The sequence below is a fragment of the Podarcis filfolensis genome, assembly GCF_964270895.1.
Source record: "Podarcis filfolensis genome assembly, chromosome: 1".
NCBI lineage: Eukaryota > Metazoa > Chordata > Lepidosauria > Squamata > Lacertidae > Podarcis > Podarcis filfolensis.
In genome coordinates this window covers 19,436,910-19,459,022 of record NC_139604.1, presented here as the reverse complement: position 1 = coordinate 19,459,022, position 22,113 = coordinate 19,436,910, and the positions used below count along the sequence as shown (strand labels likewise).

The 22,113-nt window shown below is 44.3% G+C and overlaps 2 protein-coding genes across 2 annotated transcripts in view; both read right to left on the bottom strand.

Moving 5' to 3' along the window:
* Positions 1–5,722: 5,722 nt before the first annotated feature.
* Positions 5,723–9,156, bottom strand: SP5 (Sp5 transcription factor). The gene is made up of 2 exons (XM_083576104.1): positions 8,434–9,156; positions 5,723–7,736 (listed from the first exon to the last, which is right to left on the bottom strand). The coding sequence occupies exons 1-2, from the start codon at positions 9,022–9,024 to the stop codon at positions 6,642–6,644; spliced, it is 1,686 nt and encodes a 561-aa protein (XP_083432230.1). The 5' UTR covers positions 9,025–9,156; the 3' UTR covers positions 5,723–6,641.
* Positions 9,157–12,489: 3,333 nt separating this feature from the next.
* Positions 12,490–22,113, bottom strand: part of MYO3B (myosin IIIB) — a 299,815-nt gene continuing 290,191 nt past the window's right edge. Inside the window, exon 37 of the mRNA XM_083626396.1 lies at positions 12,490–13,136. The gene's annotated coding sequence lies outside the window, so the exon portion shown is untranslated. The remainder of the gene's footprint in view (positions 13,137–22,113) is intronic.

Sequence of the window (22,113 nt, the reverse complement as noted above, 5' to 3'; positions counted from 1 at the left end):
GTTCATGCAGAAAATCAAATGGAACAGAAATTGAGTTAGATCCAGGCCAAGTTTGTTCCATTTAGTTCCCATTGAAATCAATGCAACTTAAGTTATTACTAACTTTTCCCAATGTTTCCAATGGATCAAAATACCCATCTGGATTCAAACCATATAGTATTCTTTGTAGGTAACAGGCTCTCCCATCAAAGACTGATTTAAGCACAAACCTTTCAAATATCACATATAAATATGCTAATTCAAAGGCAAGAAATATGGCCATGATTATGCATGCATTTGTAGAGGCTTCTAACATTGCAATTAAATCTTGGAAGTATGACAGATGATGCTGATCATTTGTTTTTAAGCAACGTAGAGAATATATTGTGAGCCACCCCTGAAGCTAATCTTGCTTCGTAAAAGTATACCTTGTTAACAGCAGAAATATCAAATGTGCAAAATGAAATATTTCAAGAGACTAATGGAAATTGTGCTTTAACAAAAGGAAATGATGGAATAGCAACAAGTGAATCCTTATGAGGCAGAACATATAAATTGAAAGTATCCCGTATAACACAAACACAGAACTCTATACAGTATCCTTATAGAATGTATCATGGAAAAAAAATTATCTACTGCCTTCAGTAAAAGCACTTAATCACCTGTGCTATTGGTATACAAGCTTTTAGATTATTTACATCTCCCTCAGTGCTCACTCAACATTAAGTAAATCACTTTAACTCTTTATAGAATTTTCAAAATATACTTTACCTTTTAAATGTTTTTCTCCTCTAATAAATAAAAGTTACAAATAAAGAGTTATCCAAGACTTACTGTGCAAAGATATTCTCTTTCTCTCCCCCCCTCCCTTATGCACACACATTATCCTCCAGTTATTAAGTGTTTTATAAATAACTATTCTGAATCCTTGCTACTCGTTCGGGCATATTACTCAACTAAAAAGTAGTGGATTAGCAAGCAGAGAGAAAGATGGGGTGGAAAGACAAAAGGCCTTGTTTAGTCTGGGTTGAGGGTTTCACAAAATATTGATTTCACTCCTAAATCAATTTTAGGAATCATTCCAATAAATACTGGATTTACTGGTGCTGATATTGTGGTGATTACTAGTATGAAAGCAACATAAGAGAATCATTTAGCGGCCTGCTTGTCTTTGGCAACGTCACACCAGAAACAGGATTCCCTTTGGAATGGTCTCAATACGTGGCGTTACATTTCATATTATCAATGCATATTGCTCATATTGATGGATTGGCAGTTCTCAGTGCCGGCTTCATTCTTTAGCTCGATTTTTTATCGTCTTTCCTTTGCTGTGTGCCAAATTGAGAATTGGATTGTTCCCCTGAAGCTAGCAGTTCTATATGCAATGATGTTGGTTGCATTTCCTACCTTGAAGCAAGTTGAAGCAAGAAAAGACAGCTAGGAGATCTGAATTTCAATTGCATAAAAGCAAGCAGAAAATATATGTATAGGCCCTTTTTGTTCCAACAAAGTTAGACACCCCCAATACTACTGAAATCAATACCACTTGGCAGCCTTATCCTATCAGAATTTACTTAGAAATAAGCTTCATTACATTAAGTGGGACTTACTTTCCAGTAAGAAGGCTTAGGGTTGTAGCTTTAAATAGTGAGTGGGTAACTTTTGGCCCTTCGGACGTTGCTTGAGTATAACTTCCATCATCTCCAACCATCGGCCATGGTGGCAGGGGCTGATGGAAGTTGAGAGTCAACATTTAGAAGGCCTTAGAAGTCAGCCACCCAGATTTGCTGGAATGTGTGTCTAACTTTTTCTGGGCTGAGCCCAAAACAGAAATACTGAACTCCTTTGAATAATGTGCCCATTTCAAAGGTGCGTATTTATTGATCTACACTGTAAACTCACTGCAGTTCTAAAATACAAAGAGTATACACATTCAGCACCAATGTTTCCATGGTATATAAAAAAGGGAGGATGGAGAGATATGAAGCATCTGAAGTATACTACAGGCTTGGATCCCGCAAAAGATCGTGGTGATTGCCAAGAATAATTTCTAAGTTTCTTGTGACTAACTTCTTACACTGGTTTCAATGAGAATGCAGTTCCAAGCTTGATTCCTAGGGAGTAAGTTTCCATCACCTGGTTTGCACATGAGGCTAGCCCATGTTTTAACATTAGTCATTTTTAACAAACCAGTGTTACATATTTAGGCATATGGCAGATGATCACGTAAAACTTGGTTTATTGCAACATCCCCTTTTAAAGAAAACACAAGCCAGGAAGAGTCACTTTTCACTTGCATCTTTGTAGCTTTTGGGTGATGATGGCTCCTTAATTAATATTAAGGAGGTGGTCTGGGTTCACACATTAACACTAGGTCATGGTTAATCTTAACCTTAAGTTTTATAAGCCCACTGCAAGCCCTGCTTTATGTGTGACCTATAACCATACTTAATAAAACTATAATTAAATTGCAGGGTTGGGTTCATGCATAACACTAAGCCGTGGTTTAATAAGCCATGGTTTAATAAACTATGGTTTAGCATTATGTGTAAACCTGGCCATTGTATTCATTGGACTTACAGCTGAATAAACATGCATAGGAATGAACTTCTAAAAGTCTTTAGCTGGAAGGTGATCTACAACTTTTGTGGATGTGTAATCCAGGTCTGTACAGTGATTTCATTATAATCAGGACATATAAAACAATCCCAAGACTTTGTTTGTTGTTCTATTAAAGACTTGACTGAATGTGAAAGTAACTACAAAATATATGTCATTTTCAGATGAACCATTTAGTTCAGGTTTCAAGTCTGTAAACTGCATTTTTTTAAAGTGTACCAGTACACCTTTTGAGGAACTCATTGTTGACACAGATCTTACTACATTGCCTGGTTTCTAATCATAAACTAAAGAGGACAACAATTTGCATGTAATCCAGTTACCAAAACCCCCCAATTCACTTGTACAAGAACTGGAGAATTTATATTTTATACTCACATAGCACTGTATATTTTTAAAAAATTGGTGTACAATCCATCTTCACACACCTAAGCCCATACTTAAATGCTTAAGCATGTTCTTCAAACTTCCTCGTTAAAAACAGAAAGTTTTAAATGTGGTTCATTTTGGGCTGGATCATGTCACTAATGAGTGATTTCCAGCACTGCACAATTCAATGCATGTTTACTCAGAAATAATGGGGTCTAATCCCTAGTGTATACATTTAGAATTGCTACCTTAGATCCATATAAACTAATTATGACAAGTGAACAGAAACTGAGTATCACAATTTGACTATATCAAAAAAATAATTCTGTTCCCCATCAGCTTTGAAAATTGATCAGTTAATCAATCACAAATCAAACCGAACCGAATTTTTAATCCAATTGCAATCCATCCTTTACTGTACAGATTAGGAACAGCTATGGTACTAGCTAATTGACCTATTTTATTTTTGTTTGATTTGGCACAAAAGAATTGTATCAAATTACTTGGATTGAAAAGGGCAACTGTCCAACAGTACAGCTAATCTAATTAATCTTCTACTATAGAATCAGAAATATTGAGGCCTCTAGTCCACATATTTATTTCTCCTACTCTTTATTTTTTAATTTACAAAAAATACTGCATTATCTCTTTAAGTGATGCATCATCTTTTCTATGTTTCTGTTATCATAAAAAAAAAAATATACAAGTACTTGTAACTGGAATAGGAATCCAGTTTACTGCTTTCCCGATAGATTTCTAATTAAATCAATTGTTATTTATAACACAATCCAAAACATGTCTGCTTGAAAATCACTCTCACTGACCTGTTTAGGATTGGCGCCCTGGTATTTTACACTCTAAAAGGAAAGATCAAACTCTGCACAAAAGAAAAAGGATTTCTTAAAAGAGTTTGAATAAAAACCTGACTCACAACCTTGCTTCATCTAAAATACACCTGCATCTGAGATGATAACAATAATTCCTTGGAAGGCAATGCTATAAAATAATCTGAAATTACCCAGTTAACCTGATGTACATACTAGAAAGGGGGAGAGCTTAAATTCCAAGCAGAGCGACACCCACCAACAGCTCAGCTGAAGGCATTTTTGTTGCTTATTCCATTTTTTGATCACCCATTTTTTCAAGGTTAACTTCCATAAGCTTAAACAGATTGCATTTCCAACTTCCTATTAAATCTCATGTTGTGCATAAACTATATTGCTGTGGTTCAATTACTTAATAATTAATCCCTGAAAGCAGATCTGTAAAAGTTATAATCACTAATTACATCTATAGAATGCGATTTTTAAGATGTGCAGTTGCAAATAAATGCAAATCCAGAAACTCGATTTGACAACAGTATTCCTGATAAATTGTTTGAATTGACTGCTGCTTCCAATTCATAACTTGGGGTAGACCATCAATCCAGCTTCATACTGACCCTTAAAATGTGACCACATAATTTAGATTTAAAAACACACCGTATATTAAATTACAGTTACATAGGTCCACTTCAGGTGGAAATTTCTAATAACAGTCCAACCCTAAAACAATTCACTTTAAAGTTTGTATCAGTAAAACTTTCCAAAGTATAGTACAAATCAACTCTAAAATTAATGATGCAAATAATTGCTTCAGAAAACTCAGCATGGATTACCCCGAGTTATAAATGAGTATGCATGTAATTGCAGCAAATTCTTAATTTTAGAAGGTAGCTGACAAAGTATTTTTTTCAAGAATATGGAATGTTAGTGTTGTACAGTATTTATATTTCTGCAAATACACAGAATTCAGTTCTGCCAGTGAGCTAACACATTTCACAGCATCACTTCTTTGATAAATGTTTAGAATGCAGAAATAAAACATGCAGCCTTTAAAAGAGGTTGATGCTGCAATACTTTATCACACACTTATCTGGGAGTTAAGTCCCACTGAACCCAAAAGGGCTTGCTTCTGAAGGGCTGCACTAAGACATCAAGAGAACAATCCTCTATGTATCTATTCAGATGCCCCATTGAATTGAATGGTTTGTCTGTATAGCAATGAAATGTGAACAGTGGTTTTAGTAGGTGAAACCTAAAAGACACACGAAATTGTTGAAATGGGTGTTTGACAAACTGCTATGTGCTCTTTTGCACACATCCAGTAGTCATATGCAGGTTGTAAACATTATTGAGCATTCCCTATCTGAAATCCAAGTCCCACCAAATTCAATGAAGGTTAAAGATACTAAAAAAAAAACTTTTGTTTGATAGTTCCCATAGAAGTCCTGTTTTAATAAGACGGACAGAGAAATCCCATGCACATCTACTCAGAAGTAAGCCCCACTGAGTGGAGTTTACTCTCAGGTTAAGTGTATATAGGATTGCAGCCCTTGTGTACACTTTTTCTAAAGAAACGACTGTGATCATAGTTTGCATGTTTCTCCCTTTTGGAATACTACAACTCTTGCTTCTATTGCTAGATGCAACTAATAGACATCGTCCTCTCCTGCTCTATTTGAATGTCATAATCTCTGATCAGTGAGAGCTTCCAGAAATAATGAATGGAGCCACAAGGAAGTCAAGCCCTACCCTACACCCCGATCACAATGGGGAAACGCGAGGGATCAGTTGCAAAAGCTGGGAAAATCGAATAACGAGATACAAATTACTCCGGGGAGTGTTGACCAAATAAAAGAGGATTTGTTTGTTTGGGCCGAAAAACCCCTTAAAACAGAAACAAAACAAAACAAAAAAGATCAAATGAAACAAACTCAGTTGGGTCTTCTCCATATGACCCCAGAGTTAATGTATTTATTATCACGCTGCAGTTGCAGGTTGCTTTACAGACACATCTCATGCTATAGCCCCCACATGGAGCCAAGAACAAGGAGGGGGAGGGGGGAAAACATTTTTAAAATTCAAACAAAGCTATTAAATAAGCTGTACACAAAAGGTTGGCCTTTCCCCCAAAGAAAGGCATAAAATTATAATAATGAAAGGAGCCAGGCCCTCCACAGACAGGCTAACGCTGCAGTTGTTTTTATTTAAAACCGTAATCCAGCCCACTTTGACCAGATGTTTCCAAAATGGTATTTTGGGTGTGGGTGTGTCTGAGGTTATGCCCTCTAGTCTGAGGAATTGTTGCAAACAGTTGGCACTGTAAGTCCTGATCCTTTGGGGGGATCCTCACAGGTGACCGGAACTGGGAGTACCAGGAGCAAAAACGTAGAAATCAAATAAATCCACAGGGCGGGTTGACGTAAACAGACATCTCCGACCCCCAGAGTTCCAAATCTTGTTAAGATGAGAGCCAGGATTCACCTGACCACTTCTGCTCCCAAGGCAAGGATCACATCCTGCATCTAGTCCCCTGAGGCCTGGGATCCCGTAGCCAGCAGCGTCACATGGGCCTCGATTCCGATATGAGATGATGCACCAACAACTGCTCCAAGCTCACGGAATACAGGCAGCTATGTTCAAAGGAGGTGTTTTTGTGTCCCCCCCCTTTTCCAGGCCGCCCAGATTTTCAAGGGTGGGTCCTGGGTTCAAGTCCTCCTCCCAGAAATCTCCGCAAAAGTGGAGTTCCCCAGACTCTCCCAGGCCTCTAAGATCTGCAAGGTGGATCTGGAGAGGGAAACCCAGGCGCAGGCCCAGGGAGCGGGCGTGGGAGGGCCGCTCAGGCGCAGGTTGTCACATGTCCCTGGGCTCCTCCCTTTTGACGGTGGCACACGCGTGTCCGTGTCCCGGCGCGGCGGCGGCCTTGAGGCGCTTGTTCTGGTGCGTCTTGACGTGCTTGGCCAGGTGGTCGCTGCGCATGAAGCGCTTGCCGCACTCGGCGCAGCCGAAGCGCTTCTCGCCGGTGTGAGTCCGCAGGTGCCTCTGCAGCTCGTCGGAGCGCGTGAAGCTCTTGCCGCAGAAGAGCCAGTTGCAGACGAAGGGCCGCTCGCCCGTGTGCCAGCGCAGGTGCGCCTTGAGGTGCGACGTCTTGCCGTACACCTTCCCGCAGCCGGGGATGTGGCACACGTGCTGCTTCTTCTTGCCCGGCTCGGAGGAGGCCGCCCCGTCGGAGCCTCCACCTCCTCCAGCCGCCGCCGCCTGGCAGTTGGGGCAGCGGCAGCGCCGGCACCTCCTGGCCGTGGCCGCCAGGGGCGCCTTAGGGTGCAGCAGCGCGGCTAGCTGCGTCTGGTACTGCGCCAGCTCCGACGGCGCCAAGACCAGGCCGCGCTGCAGGTTTCCCGCGAAGCGGTGCGCGCAGCCGCCCGCGCCGGGCGTCGCCTGCTGGATGCTCCACCAAGGGATGTCCTCGGGCGCCGGCGAGAGCTGGGGCGCCGGCGGCGGCGGGGCCAGCAGGTTGGAGTAGCCCGGCGGCAGGGCCGCTTGGGCGGCGTAGGGCACATAGGCGGCGGGCGGCGGAGCGCAGCTGGACGACAGCGCGCCCATGGAGGGCGGCGGCGGCGGCAGCATCTTGACGGGCGAGAACTCGTAGGGGTACGACGGGTCGGCCGGCGGCGTCAGCGGCAGCTCGTGGGCGCTGCCGAAGGCCGGCTGCGGGGTGAGGCCCAGGCTGGGCGGCGGCGGCAGGCCGCCCGGCGAGTGCGCCGGCATGTCGCTGCTCCACGGGTGGAAGATCCTGGACGGAGAGCCCAAGCTGGCCTCGTAGGACACCTGCAGGAAGTCCGACGGCGGGCCCGATGCGCCGGGCTGCCCGATGCGGCTACAGGTGGCGGCCAGTAAAGCCAGCGGCGAGTGCTTGGCCACGTCGGGGGAGGCGCTCGGAGTGCGGTCCTGCGGGAGACACGTCGTTAGTCGCCCGTCGCCCAGCTGCCTCCCCGCCCACCAACAAGCGGGCACCGGCCGCCTTCTGGCTCCCCAGCGGCCTCTCCCCCAAAGTTCAGCAGCGGCACCGCTTGCCCAGCACGTGGGCGGGGAAGTTTCCCAGGAAACTTCAGAGAGGGGGCGGGCTGGAGTCTGCCTCGATCAGCCCCCCGCCAAACGCTGCGACCCCACTTCCTCCCCTTTGAAACCGGTGCCACCCCGGGGATGCAGCTTCCCGCAGCGAGGAAGCAAACCTCGCCCTTCCCCCGTCCCCTCCAGCGTCGCCCTCCTTGCGAGGCTTGGCTGTAACCGGAGAGAGAAAACTTTTTCCTCCGATTCCAGGGCAGCCAGTCCCTCGAGCGAGCGCTAGGCGCGTATTCCCAAGCCAAGAAGTTTCTTCGCCAACCCAGAAGCCTCTCAACATTTCTACTTCATCAGCATCATAAACCCAAACGGGTATGGGAGTAGCACCTTACAGCTCACTTCCCCAGAAGGGGCGCACAGCGATCCTTCAACTTTGGGGAGTCCCCCAGCAAAGGCATCCCCTCCCTCCTCTCTGCCTCCTTGCGCCTGGATGTTCAAAAAGATGCGCCCAGTTTTTCTGGTCTTTCTTTTTACGCACCCCTTTCCCCTCCCTTCCACCTCCCGGCTCGACGGGGCGACTGACCTGAAGAAACGCTTGCAGAGAGTCGTTCCGAAGGACGGCCACGGCGGCCATGGCTACCGCGTCCGGGGCCAGGCGAGGCCAGGGGGGCGACGCCGCGGCATGGAGTCGCCAGGGGGAAGCCGGAAAGCTGCCCAGTTTCCTTCCTTCTCCCACCCACCCACCCACTTTCAGATTTCCTCGCCTTCTGCACCCCCCTCCACTAGGCAGGCAGCCCCGGCTCAGCGCGATCTCCGCGGACTGTCTGCCTGCGCCAGGATCACCTCCAAGAATTTGATAAGGACTTTGCTGGGCCGCCAGCCAGTCAGAAGGAAGATTTATGGCTTTGAAGTTTGCCGCTACCCAATCATCAAAGAATAGCGGCTCTTTCAGAAGCGAAAGCAAATCCTTTGAATCCACAAAGCTCCTATGGTGTGTTTGTTGGTCTGGATAAAAGAGCTGATTATTAGGGGGGATGGGAAGGGAGGAGATAAAGGCGGGACAATTAATGAAGTAATCACTATGTGGGAAATGTATATACACAAATAATTGGATTTTCTTGATCAAAGGGTCCTTTACCGCCTGGAGACCCCTCTCACTCGACGTGCAAGACATCGCATCTCAACCCCGCCCAACCCCCAGCTTCCCATCCCTCAAAAAAGAAAAGAAAAAGTATATTAAGATTAAGGATTTGTAGCAGACCCCTAAAAGGGACAATACTTCTTCGTAATCTTCAGTTACATCAACCCCGGGTTTCCCTGTTCGACTACTGTATATCGTTTGCCAATAGTTTTATTGTCGCCAAATGACTTAAAAAGTTCACTTATTTGTAAATAACTTTTGAGCGCGTTGGCAAGTCGCAGCCCGAAAGGAAAAGTTCTTACACTTTGTGGGGCCTGATTTTCTGGAGAATACAAGCGAGAACAGGAACAATCAGCAAATATATCATTTTGCGCCCGTTCCTTTGCTCTTCTGGAATCGGGGCTTTGCCAACGCTTTGTTATGCTGCAACCAGCATGAGTGCTCCCCTTGTTAAAAACTGGGAGTGCAAGACCAAAATTGTTGGGTTTTTCCCCATTCTCTCTCCCCCCCCCAATGGTATGAATTTGGTTTAATGAATACCTTTGGGGGAAGAAATTCCTATTTTCTATGCAGGTGATGTGCTATTTTCTATGCAGGTATTTTCTATGCAGGTGATGTGCTTTCTGGCAAGAACTCCAAAATATAAGTTGAGTTCTGAACAGCTCTTAGGAGTAGGAAATCCGACCAAACTTTAACAGACCTGTTTCTTATAGTACTACCCTCAGCTGAAACACGTTCAATTACAGCTCCTTTACCATCTCCTGGGACACCCCCCCGGGGGGGGGCACTTGCGGCAGCGGCGGGGGAGTCGACGTGAAATGCAACGCAATTTGAAAGTTGCACTGGGTCTTGCGCTTCCCAGGTGGTATGTTCAGGCTGCAAGCAGAACTACATAAGCTTGCGAACCATTCCCGGCCAAATGCTCCGGAGCCCCTTCTTCCAAACACTTTCTCAGAACCTGAGCGCGCTTGTCTTTATATTTGCCAAGGAAAGAAGTGATGCTCCAAAGCCTTTTCCAGCCTCTCTCTGCAAACGAAGCCCAGAACGAGCAACCTGGTGATGATTTTGGGCTGCCTTTTCTCTACTCGATCCTGGATCGCTTAAAAACCTGACACTTCTGATCGGGCGCACAGAGAGAGAGAGAGAAGTAGTTTAAAATCACCAATGCTTTTTTTGGGGGGGGGGGAGGGGGGCCTTCAAAAGTTTGGCCGTCGTATGCAACTTCCTGGGCGTCTGCTTGAGAGCTGTTGGGTCTATCCGGCCTCGGGAGATCCCAAGCGAGATCCTTTGACTGGGGAGATCCATCTGATACTTGGCCACGTGCCAAGGCGGGCTTCCCAGGGAAGGAGGGGTGGGTCGGTGGTGGGGGGTCCGCGTGGCCCTGCGCCTCCCCCTCGAGCTGGCCTTTCTCCCACTTCCCCACAGGTAACCCGATCCCGCCCAGCAGCGGGTTGGATGCCATTGTCTTCGCGTTGCCACTGAAACCTTTTCTTTTTTTTTTTAAACGCCCCGCACAGAGAGATCTTTATCTGGCCTCCCCGTACAAACACAACCCGTGGCCTCTCCAAAGACTTCCAAAGAGTTTTGCAGGGCCTCCAAAGGCATCGGTGCCTTTGAAGGGATTAAAGGGCCGAGCCCCTCTCCCACGGCTCCATATGGAGTCCCGGGGAGAAGGTGAAGCCCCCTCCCTCTCCACCCAGCCTCCCCGTCGGGCCTCCGCCTCCCTGAGGACGAATGCAGGCACCCACCGCATAGCGGGGGCAGCCACGGCCCATCCTTGCCTGGTGACTTGTAACTGCTTAATCGGAATCGATACTCCGGAGATGCGGGCAGACGTGGGAAGAGGAAAAGGAGAGGTCGATGCTGCCTGCCCTCCTGCGCAAAAAAAGGCCTTTTATCCACAATCCCAGCAACCAGACAACACAGTATTAGTATTTGAAAAGTTATACGCCCTATATCATATACCCTCCAACATTTCTCTGGTGAAAATAGGGACATCCTGTTCAATTATAATTGTACCCCACCCATCTGACATATAAAAACTTCCCTATGCAGTGGTACCTCAGGTTACATACGCTTCAGGTTACATACTCCACTAACCCAGAAATATTACCTCGGGTTAAGAACTTTGCTTCAGGATGAGAACAGAAATCGTGTTCTGGCGGCGTGGTGGCAGCAGGAGGCCCCATTAGCTAAAGTGGTGCTTCAGGTTAAGAACAGTTTCAGCTTAAGAACGGACCTCCGGAATGAATTAAGTTCTTAACCTGCTGTACCACTGTACAAGGTTGCCTTCAGATGTCTTCTAAAGGTTGTATAGCTACTGATCTCTTTGGTTTGGGGGTCACATAACTCCATAAAAGTAAAGGGCCCCCTGACCGTTAGGTCCAGTCACGGACGACTCTGGGGTTGAGGCGCTCATCTTATTTACTGGCTGAGGGAGCCGGTGTTTGTCCGCAGACAGTTTTTCCAGGTCATGTGGCCAGCATGACTAAGCCGCTTCTGGGGAAACCAGAGCAGCGCATGGAAACACTGTTTACCTTCCCGCCGGAGCGGTACCTATTTATCTACTTGCGCTTTGACATGCTTTTGAACTGCTAGGTTGGCAGGAGCAGAGAGCGAGCAATGGGAGCTCACCCTGTTGCGGGGATTCAAACTGCCCACCTTCCAATCAGCAAGCCCTAGGCTCTGTGGTTTAGACCACAGTGCCACCCGCGTCCCTTCACATAACTCCATACGCTCCACCAATTCTCTGATGAAAATGGGGACGATGAAAAAGTGGGACATTCTGGGATCAAATCAGAAACCGGGGCAGCTTTCTGTAAATCCAGGCCTGTCCTTGGAAAATAGGGACGCTTGGAGGGTCTGCTATATTATAGAATTGCAGAGTTGGAACGGACAACGAGGGTCATCTAAGTTCAACCCTCTGCAATGCAGGAAGCATTTTGACCCAACCTGGGGCTCAAACCCACAACCCTGAAATTAAAGAGCCTCACGCAATGTTTCTGAATGATCATGGAATGAATGGGCGTCCTTCAAACGGCTTCTGGAGAAGTTTTGGCTGCAGGTGTTGCTTGGATGAAACCGGGATTCCATGTTGTAGAAAAGCACAGCTAAATATGATCTGTTTCCTCCAAAGTGAGCGCACCAGTTTCAGTGGGATTTACTCCCAAGGAAGTATGGATAAGTTTGCAGTCTTACAGTGCAATTCTATACCTGCCTATTCAGAAATAAAACCCACTGAGGTCAGTGGGACTTAGTACATAGTGGGACTTAGTACATAGGATAGCCTTGTAAAATAGGATGAATTGGTGTGTATTGGGTGTGTGTGTGTGTGTGTGAAGTGGGTGTCTGGGCTTTGGACCAAATCAAATGAGACAGAATACCTCAGGGTGGCAATCATTTGTTCAGTTAGTTTTGGAAAATAAGTGCATTCCACTCCTCTTAAATAGGGTCAAAATTAATTGCTTTTTAAAATTATTTTTTAAAGGCCTTAGAAGATCACAATGCTATATATTTATTTCACAAATTTGTTTTCCGTCTTTGGGAGATACACAGGTACAGCAAGGCCAAATATTTGCTCAATATTACACAAAAGCAGGAAAAGAGACACAGCAGGAATTAAAAAATAATAATTAAGAGAACATCAAGAGCCCAGACAAGTAACAGTGCAGTCCTATGCATGTCTACCGCAAAGGAAGTCCCAGTTACCATAAGTGTGTACAGCATTGCAGTCTGAGCTTGCAATCGTCTGCATACTTTACTTGACAGTGGAACTCAGTAGGGCTTACTTCCAAGTAGACACACATATAAGATTGTGAGGCAAATGCAAGAGAGGACTGGGAGCAACCTTAACTCCTTGTTCTCTGGTCCAGGATACTCCACAAGTAAACGGCAGCCGCAGGTTGAGGGTTTCCAACTTGGCCACAGAGAAGAGAAAGTTATCTAGAAGCCCATGTTGTCGTGGCCTCAGCCTGGGTGGGATAAGAGGGCAGCAGCAAGGCAAAGCTACTGACCTGTCTCCCTAGAGACAGCAGTAGTTAGAAGGTGATGGGTTTAGGCTTCTTGGCGGTCTTCCCTTCCCTGAAGAGGCATCTCCACCCACTTTCTTCTTCTTTACCCCACAGGGAAAGAGGGACAAAGGCAACCTGGAGAGAAGGAGAGCAAAGACGTGGTTAATTTTCCCAGGTCACTCAGCAAAGATAATCTGGAGTACTGCCAGGAAATTCATACGCAGCGCTTTCCCTAAAAGCTCAAACTCTCCAGAGTTGTTTTTTTTTAAAGCTGTAGCTTTTACAGTTTTCTTACATTTATATTCCATTTTTCTTCTATTGTGGAACCCAAGGCATATGTGGTTCCCAGGCTGATTCTCACCTGGACACTGAGCAGACCTGGACCAACTTAACGTATTTTTCGCTCTATAAGACGCACCAGACCACAAGACGCACCTAGTTTTTGGAGGAGGAAAACAAGAAAAAAAATATTCTGAATCTCAAGTGCAGTGAAAGAAGCAGCCCCTCTTGCTGTTCTGGCTTCTGTGATAGCTGCACAGCCTGCATTCACCCCATAAGACGCACACACATTTCCCATTACCTTTTAGGAGGGAAAAAGTGAGTCTTATAGAGCAAAAAAATACGGTAATTTTCAGCCAGGTGGAAGCCTCATGCACCTTCAGACTATGCCCTGGAAACAAATAATCCCACCTATTGGGATGTTACAGTAGTGGATTTCCTGCACTGGCAGAAGGTTTCATTTCATTTCACTTTTAATTGGTGTACCGCCTTTGTATATTACTACACACAAGGTGGATTGCAAGCTAAAGAGACAACAAAGATCACACCCTTTATTAATAATCTGATCCCATTCAAAAATAAAATACAATAATAAAAAACTCTAAAATAAACAACTTATATCAAATAAAGCAATATTCAATAATCCATTAGAATGTAAGAGTACACAATAAAATTAAATATCAGCAAATAATAAACAGTAAGTGTGGGTGGATGTTAAAGAATCCCACCCCCTCCACAATGGCAAATGCAAAATGTGAAAACTTCGCAAAAAGACTTAGACAGAAGCCAAATACCAAGCACTCATGAAGAATTCAACAAGCTAAGCTTTTTCTAGCATGAAAATACAATTACAGTGGAACCTCGGTTTTTGAACAGCTCCATTCCCAAACATTTCAGCTCCCGAATGTCGAAAACCCGGAAGTAAATGTTTCGGTTTTCGAATGTTCCTTGGAACCCGAACATCCGACGCAGCTTCCGATCTGCAAAAAGCCTAGCTGTCAGCCATCGGAAACGGCGCCTCAGAATTTGAATGTTTTGGAAGTCGAACGTCCTTCTGAAACGTATTACGTTCGACTTCTGAGGTTCCATTGTATGGGAACAGCTTCACCTCTTTGCATTCTGTCTGCAAGACATTTTATTGCATGTGTGGCCTCTGATTTATTTTGGAGCCCTCCAACTGCAAAAGATGCATATGACACAAAGGAAATACAATTTTTATACAAATCTGTGTTGTCTTTTGCAAGTGGGTCAGAGGCCCCGATCTACATACAGTGTACTGGGCCCAGAAAATCCTGCTGGCACCTCTGCATAACCAAATTCCCAATTACCGCTTGCAATGTTTGCTGGAATATACCTTGAGCATCCAATCTAAAGTAATGATATGTATCTAGAGATAATATGTATATACTTCGTTGGACTGGTGACATTGTATGGATGCCTGATTATCGTCTTCCAAAGCGACTACTCTATTCCGAGCTTAAAAATGGAAAGCGTAATGCCGGTGGTCAACAAAGGAGGTTTAAAGACTGTCTCAAGGCAAATCTAAAAAAATGTAGTATAAACACTGACAACTGGGAAACACTGGCCTGTGAGCGCTTCAGTTGGAGAACAGCCTTTACCAAAGGTGTCATGGGCTCTGAAGACACTCAAACTCAGGATGAAACGGAGAAATGTACTAAGAGGAAGGCTCGCTTGGCAAACCCTCACCGTGATCAACTCCCGCCCAGAAACCTATGCCCCCACTGTGGAAGGACGTGTGGATCCAGAATTGGCCTCCACAGTCACTTACAGACTCACTGTTAAAACGGTGTTTGTGGAAGACAATCTTACTCGGCTTCGAGTGATCGCCAAAGAAGAAGAAGACTTTTGCACCGCAATGAATCTTAAAAAATAATTTGCAAGGTTGACTAACCTAAACATAGGTCACAACTAAAAACAAGCTAAAAACTGAAGCTACTCTAAGAGTTGGATGCTTCAGTGTATTGAATTTGCTGACTGCACAGTTACCCAACTGATTCTGAATGAGTCAAACTTCATTATGAACCTTCAAGAAAACACATGAGGTTGTCTCCAAGTAAGTAATGCCCACTGAAATTAACAGACCTAAGTTGGTCATGTCCATTAATCTCAAGGCATCTACTCTGAGTAGTAATAACACAGGCTGTAACCCTTGGAATTGTTAATAAACCACAATATCCTATTATGGGTATGAAGTGATTTGCTCTAGTGAAACCAAACTGCTGTTGTGGTGATTTCCTCTAGCTTCATTCACCAGAGGTTCCCTTAAGAGATTGTATTGCAATCCTGTGTTTCATACACCTGTGGGAAGCGATCAGTGTTGAACCTTTGTTCAGTTCAGGGGCGTTTTCTTTCAAAGCACAGCTGATGTTGGCTAAGGAGAGGAGAGCAGCACTGATTTGCCCGAATGCAAATAATTATTAAAGTTAGCATTCTCACTGCCGCATCAAATATTTGCAACGCAGCAAATACACACCTTGTCGACAAATGGAGCGTTTCAGAAGGAATTTGCACATGGTACATGAAAACTTCAAGGAAATAAACAACTATCTGACTTTTAACAAGACATCTGAAGGCAGCCCTGGTTAGGGAAGTTTTTTAACGTCTGATGCTTTATGGTATTTTTAATATTTTGTTGGAAGCAGCACAGAACCTGCCTCACATCTGACTTCTGAAAGCTAGTTCACAGTGCTACAGCATTCAACAGCTGGGAATGCCATTGAGAAACCATTCTATATCCATAACTTAGTAGACCTCTGGGCTGAACTTCACTGCATGTAATGCGTTGAAGGAAAATGTGATGAAAATGATGTATAGATGGTACATGACCCCTGTTAAACTGGCTAAAATATACCATTCGTCTGATAGCAAATGTTGGAAATGTAAGGAAAATGAAGGAACATTTTTTCACCTCTGGTGGACCTGCCCTAGAGTGAAGGCCTTTTGGGAGAAGATATATAATGAATTAAAAAAGGTGTTTAAATACACCTTTACTAAGAAATCAGAGGCCTTTCTCCTGGGTATTGTCGGCCAGAGTGTGTTAAAAGAGGACAGAACATTCTTTTTGTACGCAACAACAGCAGCAAGAATATTAATTGCCAAGAATTGGAAAACTCAGGAGCTACCCACTGTGGAAGAATGGCAGATGCAACTGATGGACTATATGCAATTAGCCGAGATGACCGGCAGAATTCGAGACCAGGGAGAAGAAAGGATGGAAGAAGATTGGAGGAAATTTAAGATTTATTTACAAAAATATTGTAATTTGGCTGAGTGCTGAATTGGATGCCAGTGCAGACAATTGTCTACCATTAAATTAGATTTAAGGCTGAATTATATGTCAAACCAAATTAAGATTATTAATTAAGATGAGTTAAATGATAATTTGTTTGAAATTAATTTAATAATGATGTAAGTGTATGCGGGAGGTGTGGGGGAGTCCCATGTAACAATTGAGAGATGTTAAATGGACAATGATAAGTGCTTATCTAATATATGCTTTATTTGAAAACTTTAATAAATATATTATAAAAAAAAAAAAAATATATCCATAACTTAGTAGAGAAAACATTCTATCTATCCTTGCATGTAGCAACAATTGGTACTTTGTTATTTACCATATTTTCCCACCTTGACCGAAATGTGTCAGCGAGGGGCGGGGGGAGCCTTTGGCCATGAATAACAGTAGAGACCCTGCACTGAACTTGAAGCTTGTGCAGAAAGAAGCTGTTTCCCTTACATTTTCCTCTCTTTATCACTTGGATTAATGAAGTTACTTTGCCACTTGTCATAAACTTACCTCCACATTCAGAGCAAGAGCATTCTTATTCTGGAAAAAAAAAACCCTGTTACTGGCAGAGTAATCTATCATCCATAAATCAGGAGATCTCCAAAGGAACTTCCTGCTTTTAAGCTGTCTCAGCAGAGAAACTAATTTTTAAGATGTTCAGAGCCTTGTTTAAGCAGCCCTCTGGCACAAGAGCAGAACAAAGCATGAGGTTTAAAGGCTTCCTTCAGATTACTTTATCTCACAATCAGTAGAGATGAGCAAACTTTCCACCTCAGCCTTTTTGCCACATTGCTTACCTCCTAGCAGGAGGGTCTTCTCTTCCTCTTGTGAATTTACAGCCATTATTCTGGGCTGGCCACCTTTTACTTCTTGCTCTCTGTTTTTTTTATGGTCCTCACAGAGGCTCTGATGTCAGCACTCATAAAAATTAGCCGCCTCTTCCCTCCGCTGCTCTCTTTGCAGGAGAACTCAGCTGAAAAGAGTCTCATATGTTTCTGACATAAGCTTTGTTTATGTTTGTTATTAACCTACTGCCTACCAGAGAATTCTTGCTTTCCCCGGTAGGTTTCTTCTTCCGTTTGCTTTTACGGGAGATAATTATAATTCGGGGGCATCAATCCAAAGCAAGTTGGTTGTCCTTAACTTCCACTGAAATCAGTGAGGTAATGGCAACTAACAGGTTCTGTTGATCTCAAAGGAGATTTACAGTGCAAATTTGCTTTACTGAAATAAATGTTAAACGTACAGGGTTTGCGCTCATTCCTGATATGCTTCTGGAGCCAATTCAGAGCTTGCTGTATAAAGCTTTGCATGACTCAGAACCTAGATACCTGATGGAGTGCCTCTCCCAGTAGGGTCCTGTCTGCTTGTCAAGTACAGTGGTACCCCGGGTTAAGAACTTAATTCGTTCTGGAGGTCCATTCTTAACCTGAAGCACCACTTTAGCTAATGGGGCCTCCTGCTGCCGCCGCGCCGCCGGAGCACGATTTCTGTTCTCATCCTAAAGCAAAGTTCTTAACCCAAGGTACTATTTCTGGGTTAGCGGAGTCTGTAACCTGAAGCGTATGTAACCTGAAGCGTATGTAACCCGAGGTACCACTGTACTGGAGAGGCCTTCTTCGACGTCTCACATCTGGGGCTGGTGCAACACATTCTGCGTTGATATGAGAATTGGCTCTTTCAGAGGTGACATTCCAAATATGGAATAACCTCCCTTTGGAAGTTCAGCAGAACTGCTATCCACACAGCACCAACTCAGTATTTATTTCCCTAGGCTTTTAAGTGTTGCGATTTTACGGAGCCATCCACAGCTTTTGTTGGCTTTATGAGTATTGGTTTCATCTGCTCCTCTTGTGACATGTATTGCTTTTGTTGTTTTTATAGGCTTGTAACCCACCCTGGGGTCAAGAATGTTGAATGGCAGGGTTTTTATTTTTTTTTAAAAGTAATAAAATAAAATAAATCCTATTCCTTTATTGGGAGGAATTGCAAAACAACTAGACTATTGGCAGTCCAGAGAACTGACACTATGGGGCATAGCAACAACAACAACAACAATTATTATTATTATTATTATTATTATTATTATTATTATTATTATTATTATATTATGTCACCCATAAGACTGGGTTACCCCAGCCAATCTGAGAAGCTCCCATCCCAAAATAGTAAAAACACAATACATCAAACACTAAAAACTTCCCTGAAGAGCACAGGCTTCAGATGTCTTTTAAAAAGCACACAGCTGTATATCTGCTTGACATCAGCTGGGAGGGCATTCCACAGGGCTGGTGTGACTCCTGAGAAGGCCCTCTGCCTGGTTCCTTGTAACCTAACCTCTCTCAAATGGAGACATCAGAAGGCCCTTGGACCTGGACCTCAGTGTCCGGGCTGGACGATGGGGGTGGAGGCAATTTATACATTTATATATTAACAATTATACATTGTTAATAAGAGAGATGGATGGCTGATCCTTGGATTGCTTTCCAAGAGAGGTCCCTGGGGCTCATGATTCATATAGACCAGAGGTGGCCAACTCCCAAGAGACTGCGATCTACTCACAGAATTAAAAACTGGCAGTGATCTACTGTTGAGCTTTTTGTAGGAATGGAAGCCCCATTTTGGGGGGGTTCAGGGCAAAGCTGTTGAGCTTTTTTCGGGAGGAAGAAAGTCCCAATTTTTGAAAATTCAAGCCTAAGGGAACAGACACTCTCCAACAGAGTGCTGGGGAAACAAATAGCCTCACTGAGTAAACCCCATTTTCCGCTCTGCAGGTTGTGAAACAATGGAGAGCAGTGTGAGGGGGCGGGGCTGGATTCTATTTTACCAATGCTAAGGAAAGGGAACCAGCGATCGACCGCGATCTACCAAAACTCTCCCAGGAATCTACCAGTAGATCACGATCGACCTGTTGGACGTCCCTGATATAGACCAAAGTGACACTGAAATTGACTGAACTGGGCCTTCCTGAATTGTGGTTAAATATGCTAAATAATACTGTTGACCATTTTAAAGCATATTTTCTTTCAAATGGCTATCACTTCTGTATAACAAAAGACATGCCTGATGTGTACATACCATCATGTATAATGAGCACACACGAGTATTTCACTGCTTGGCCATTAAAGGTAAAGGTAAAGGGACCCCTGGCCATTAGTCCAGTCATGGACGACTCTGGGGTTGCAGTGCTCATCTCGCTTTACTGGCCGAGGGAGCCGGAGTACAGCTTCCGGGTCATGTGGCCAGCATGACTAAGCCACTTCAGGCGAACCAGAGCAGCGCTCAGAAACGCCGTTTACCTTCCCGCCGGAGCGGACCTATTTATCTACTTGCACTTTGACATGCTTTCAAACTGCTAGGTTGGCAGGAGCTGGGACCGAGCAACGGGAGCTCACCCCATCGTGGGGATTCGAACCACCAACCTTCTGATCGGCAAGCCCTAGGCTCTGTGGTTTAGAACACAGCGCCACCCTTAAATGTGAATATTGGCAAATAGCCAAGTGTGTGTCTGTCATGTGTGCGACAATATAAGTACGGTACTCTTTATCCAGGTAGGAAATTTGTCATGTGTGATGTGGTCCAAGGAATGGTTAGAAACCTGTAGTTTGCAAACCTTAGCACGCTGTGAGAAATTGCAACTCTGAAAGCTACCCTGACGTAATTCTGATGCTCCCAGCACACTTATCTGCCTAGGTAGCACCATTCATTTCAGTGGAGGAGGAAACAGATTCACACATGCAAAGGGCTGCATGCCTCAGAGGTCCAATGCCCAGAAGCAGCTGCTGAGCTAAATATAAATAACTCTGGTGGCACCAGCTTTCTTTCATCTCAGTAGCTGGCACATTAAGTGATACCGCTATCTTTTTTTACTAGCTGAAAAATTATAAACACATTTCAGAGTGATCCAAATGTGTCTCAATCTAGAGGTAATTTGTTATAAAATGCAAACCACTTTGTGCAATCTGGGAAAGCCCATGGGGAAAATAATTTATCCCAGCTGAGATCTGTGGTTTGCCACAGGAGAATGAGTTCCAGTAAAGGATACTTCTGTTGCTTCTCTTAAGAAATTCCAACCCTAGACACTAGAGTTATTTACCTACAGCAAATGTGCAGGGTTTGGAGAATGTGAGAAAGTATAAATGTGCAGTAAATCAATGTGCAGCTTATATGCAGAAGCTATCTTCCACAGGAGATGCATGGAGTATATTTTTTATAGATGTGAACAATATGTTACAAGCTTATAAAAGCTGTCATGAATTGCTGGATAGCAATAATAATAATAATAATAATAATAATAATAATAATAATAATTGCATTTCTATCCTCCCCCCTTCCCCATTGTAAAGGTCAAGGACCCCTGGACTGAAGCCCAGTCAAAGGCGACTATGGGGTTGCGTCACTCATCTCGCTTTCAGGCCAAGGGAGCCAGCGTTTGTCCGCAGACAGCTTTCCGGGTCATGTGGCCAGCATGATTAAACTGCTTCTGGTGCAACGGGACACCGTGACAGAAATCAGAGTGCATAGAAACGCTGCTTACCTTCCCGCCACAGTGGTACCTATTTATCTACTTGCACTGGCGTGTTTTCGAACTGCTAGGTTGGCAGGGGGTGGGAAAGAGCAACGGGAGCTCACTCCGTTGCGGGGATTTGAACCGCTGACCTGCTGAGGCTCAGTGGTTTAGACCACAGCGCCACCCGTGTCCCTTTGCCCTCTCTTTAAAGCAGCCCTCTCTCACGAAACTACAGGGGAAACCCCAAAATTTTACAAGGGAAGTAGGAGCAGGCTTGGGGAAGCTCCGTGCTTTGTAGGAGTCCTAAAAATATCTGCAAAAGGGAGAATCCTCTCTGAGCAGCCTAATGTGGACTGAGCATGCTCAGTGCCCAAAGAATGCTATCTCATCGATAGCATAACTGGCACAGGGAACAGGACAGAATCTTCTGAAAGACGGCATGGTGGACAAGTAGAGTTGCTGAGCAGGAGCACTCTGCTCTGTAACAAATTATCGCAGGCCCCACTTGGGTTTTTCCATTACATATCCCATTTTCTATTACTATTTCTTACACGTTTAACCTTTATCAGCCTGTTTATCGGCTTTCAACAGATTAACTAAATGCTTAACAGTGTTACACTAGTATACACTAGTGGCCAAAATTGTGGAAACCTTTTGGGAAAAGGGTATTTCCGAGGTTTGATGGCTCATAACACCACTTAGTTTTGGAGTAATACCATAAAATTATATATTAGTGGAAAGGTAATTTAATGAAGAATGGAATGCAACAAAGTTTGTTCAATTATCTGTATTCTATCAAAAGTTATAGCCAAATAACCATAAAAAGGAAGCACAACTAGGGAGGTGTGTGTGTTGCATGCCAAAGGTTGCGGGTTCAATCCCCTGCTACTGACAATCAAATAACTGGGTAATGAGTGTCAGAGAGACCCCTCCCCAAGACCTTGAGGGCCACCCAACGTAGATAGATAATACTGGGGTAATGGTGGTTGAACTAGTTAATATGCCAAAACAGAATG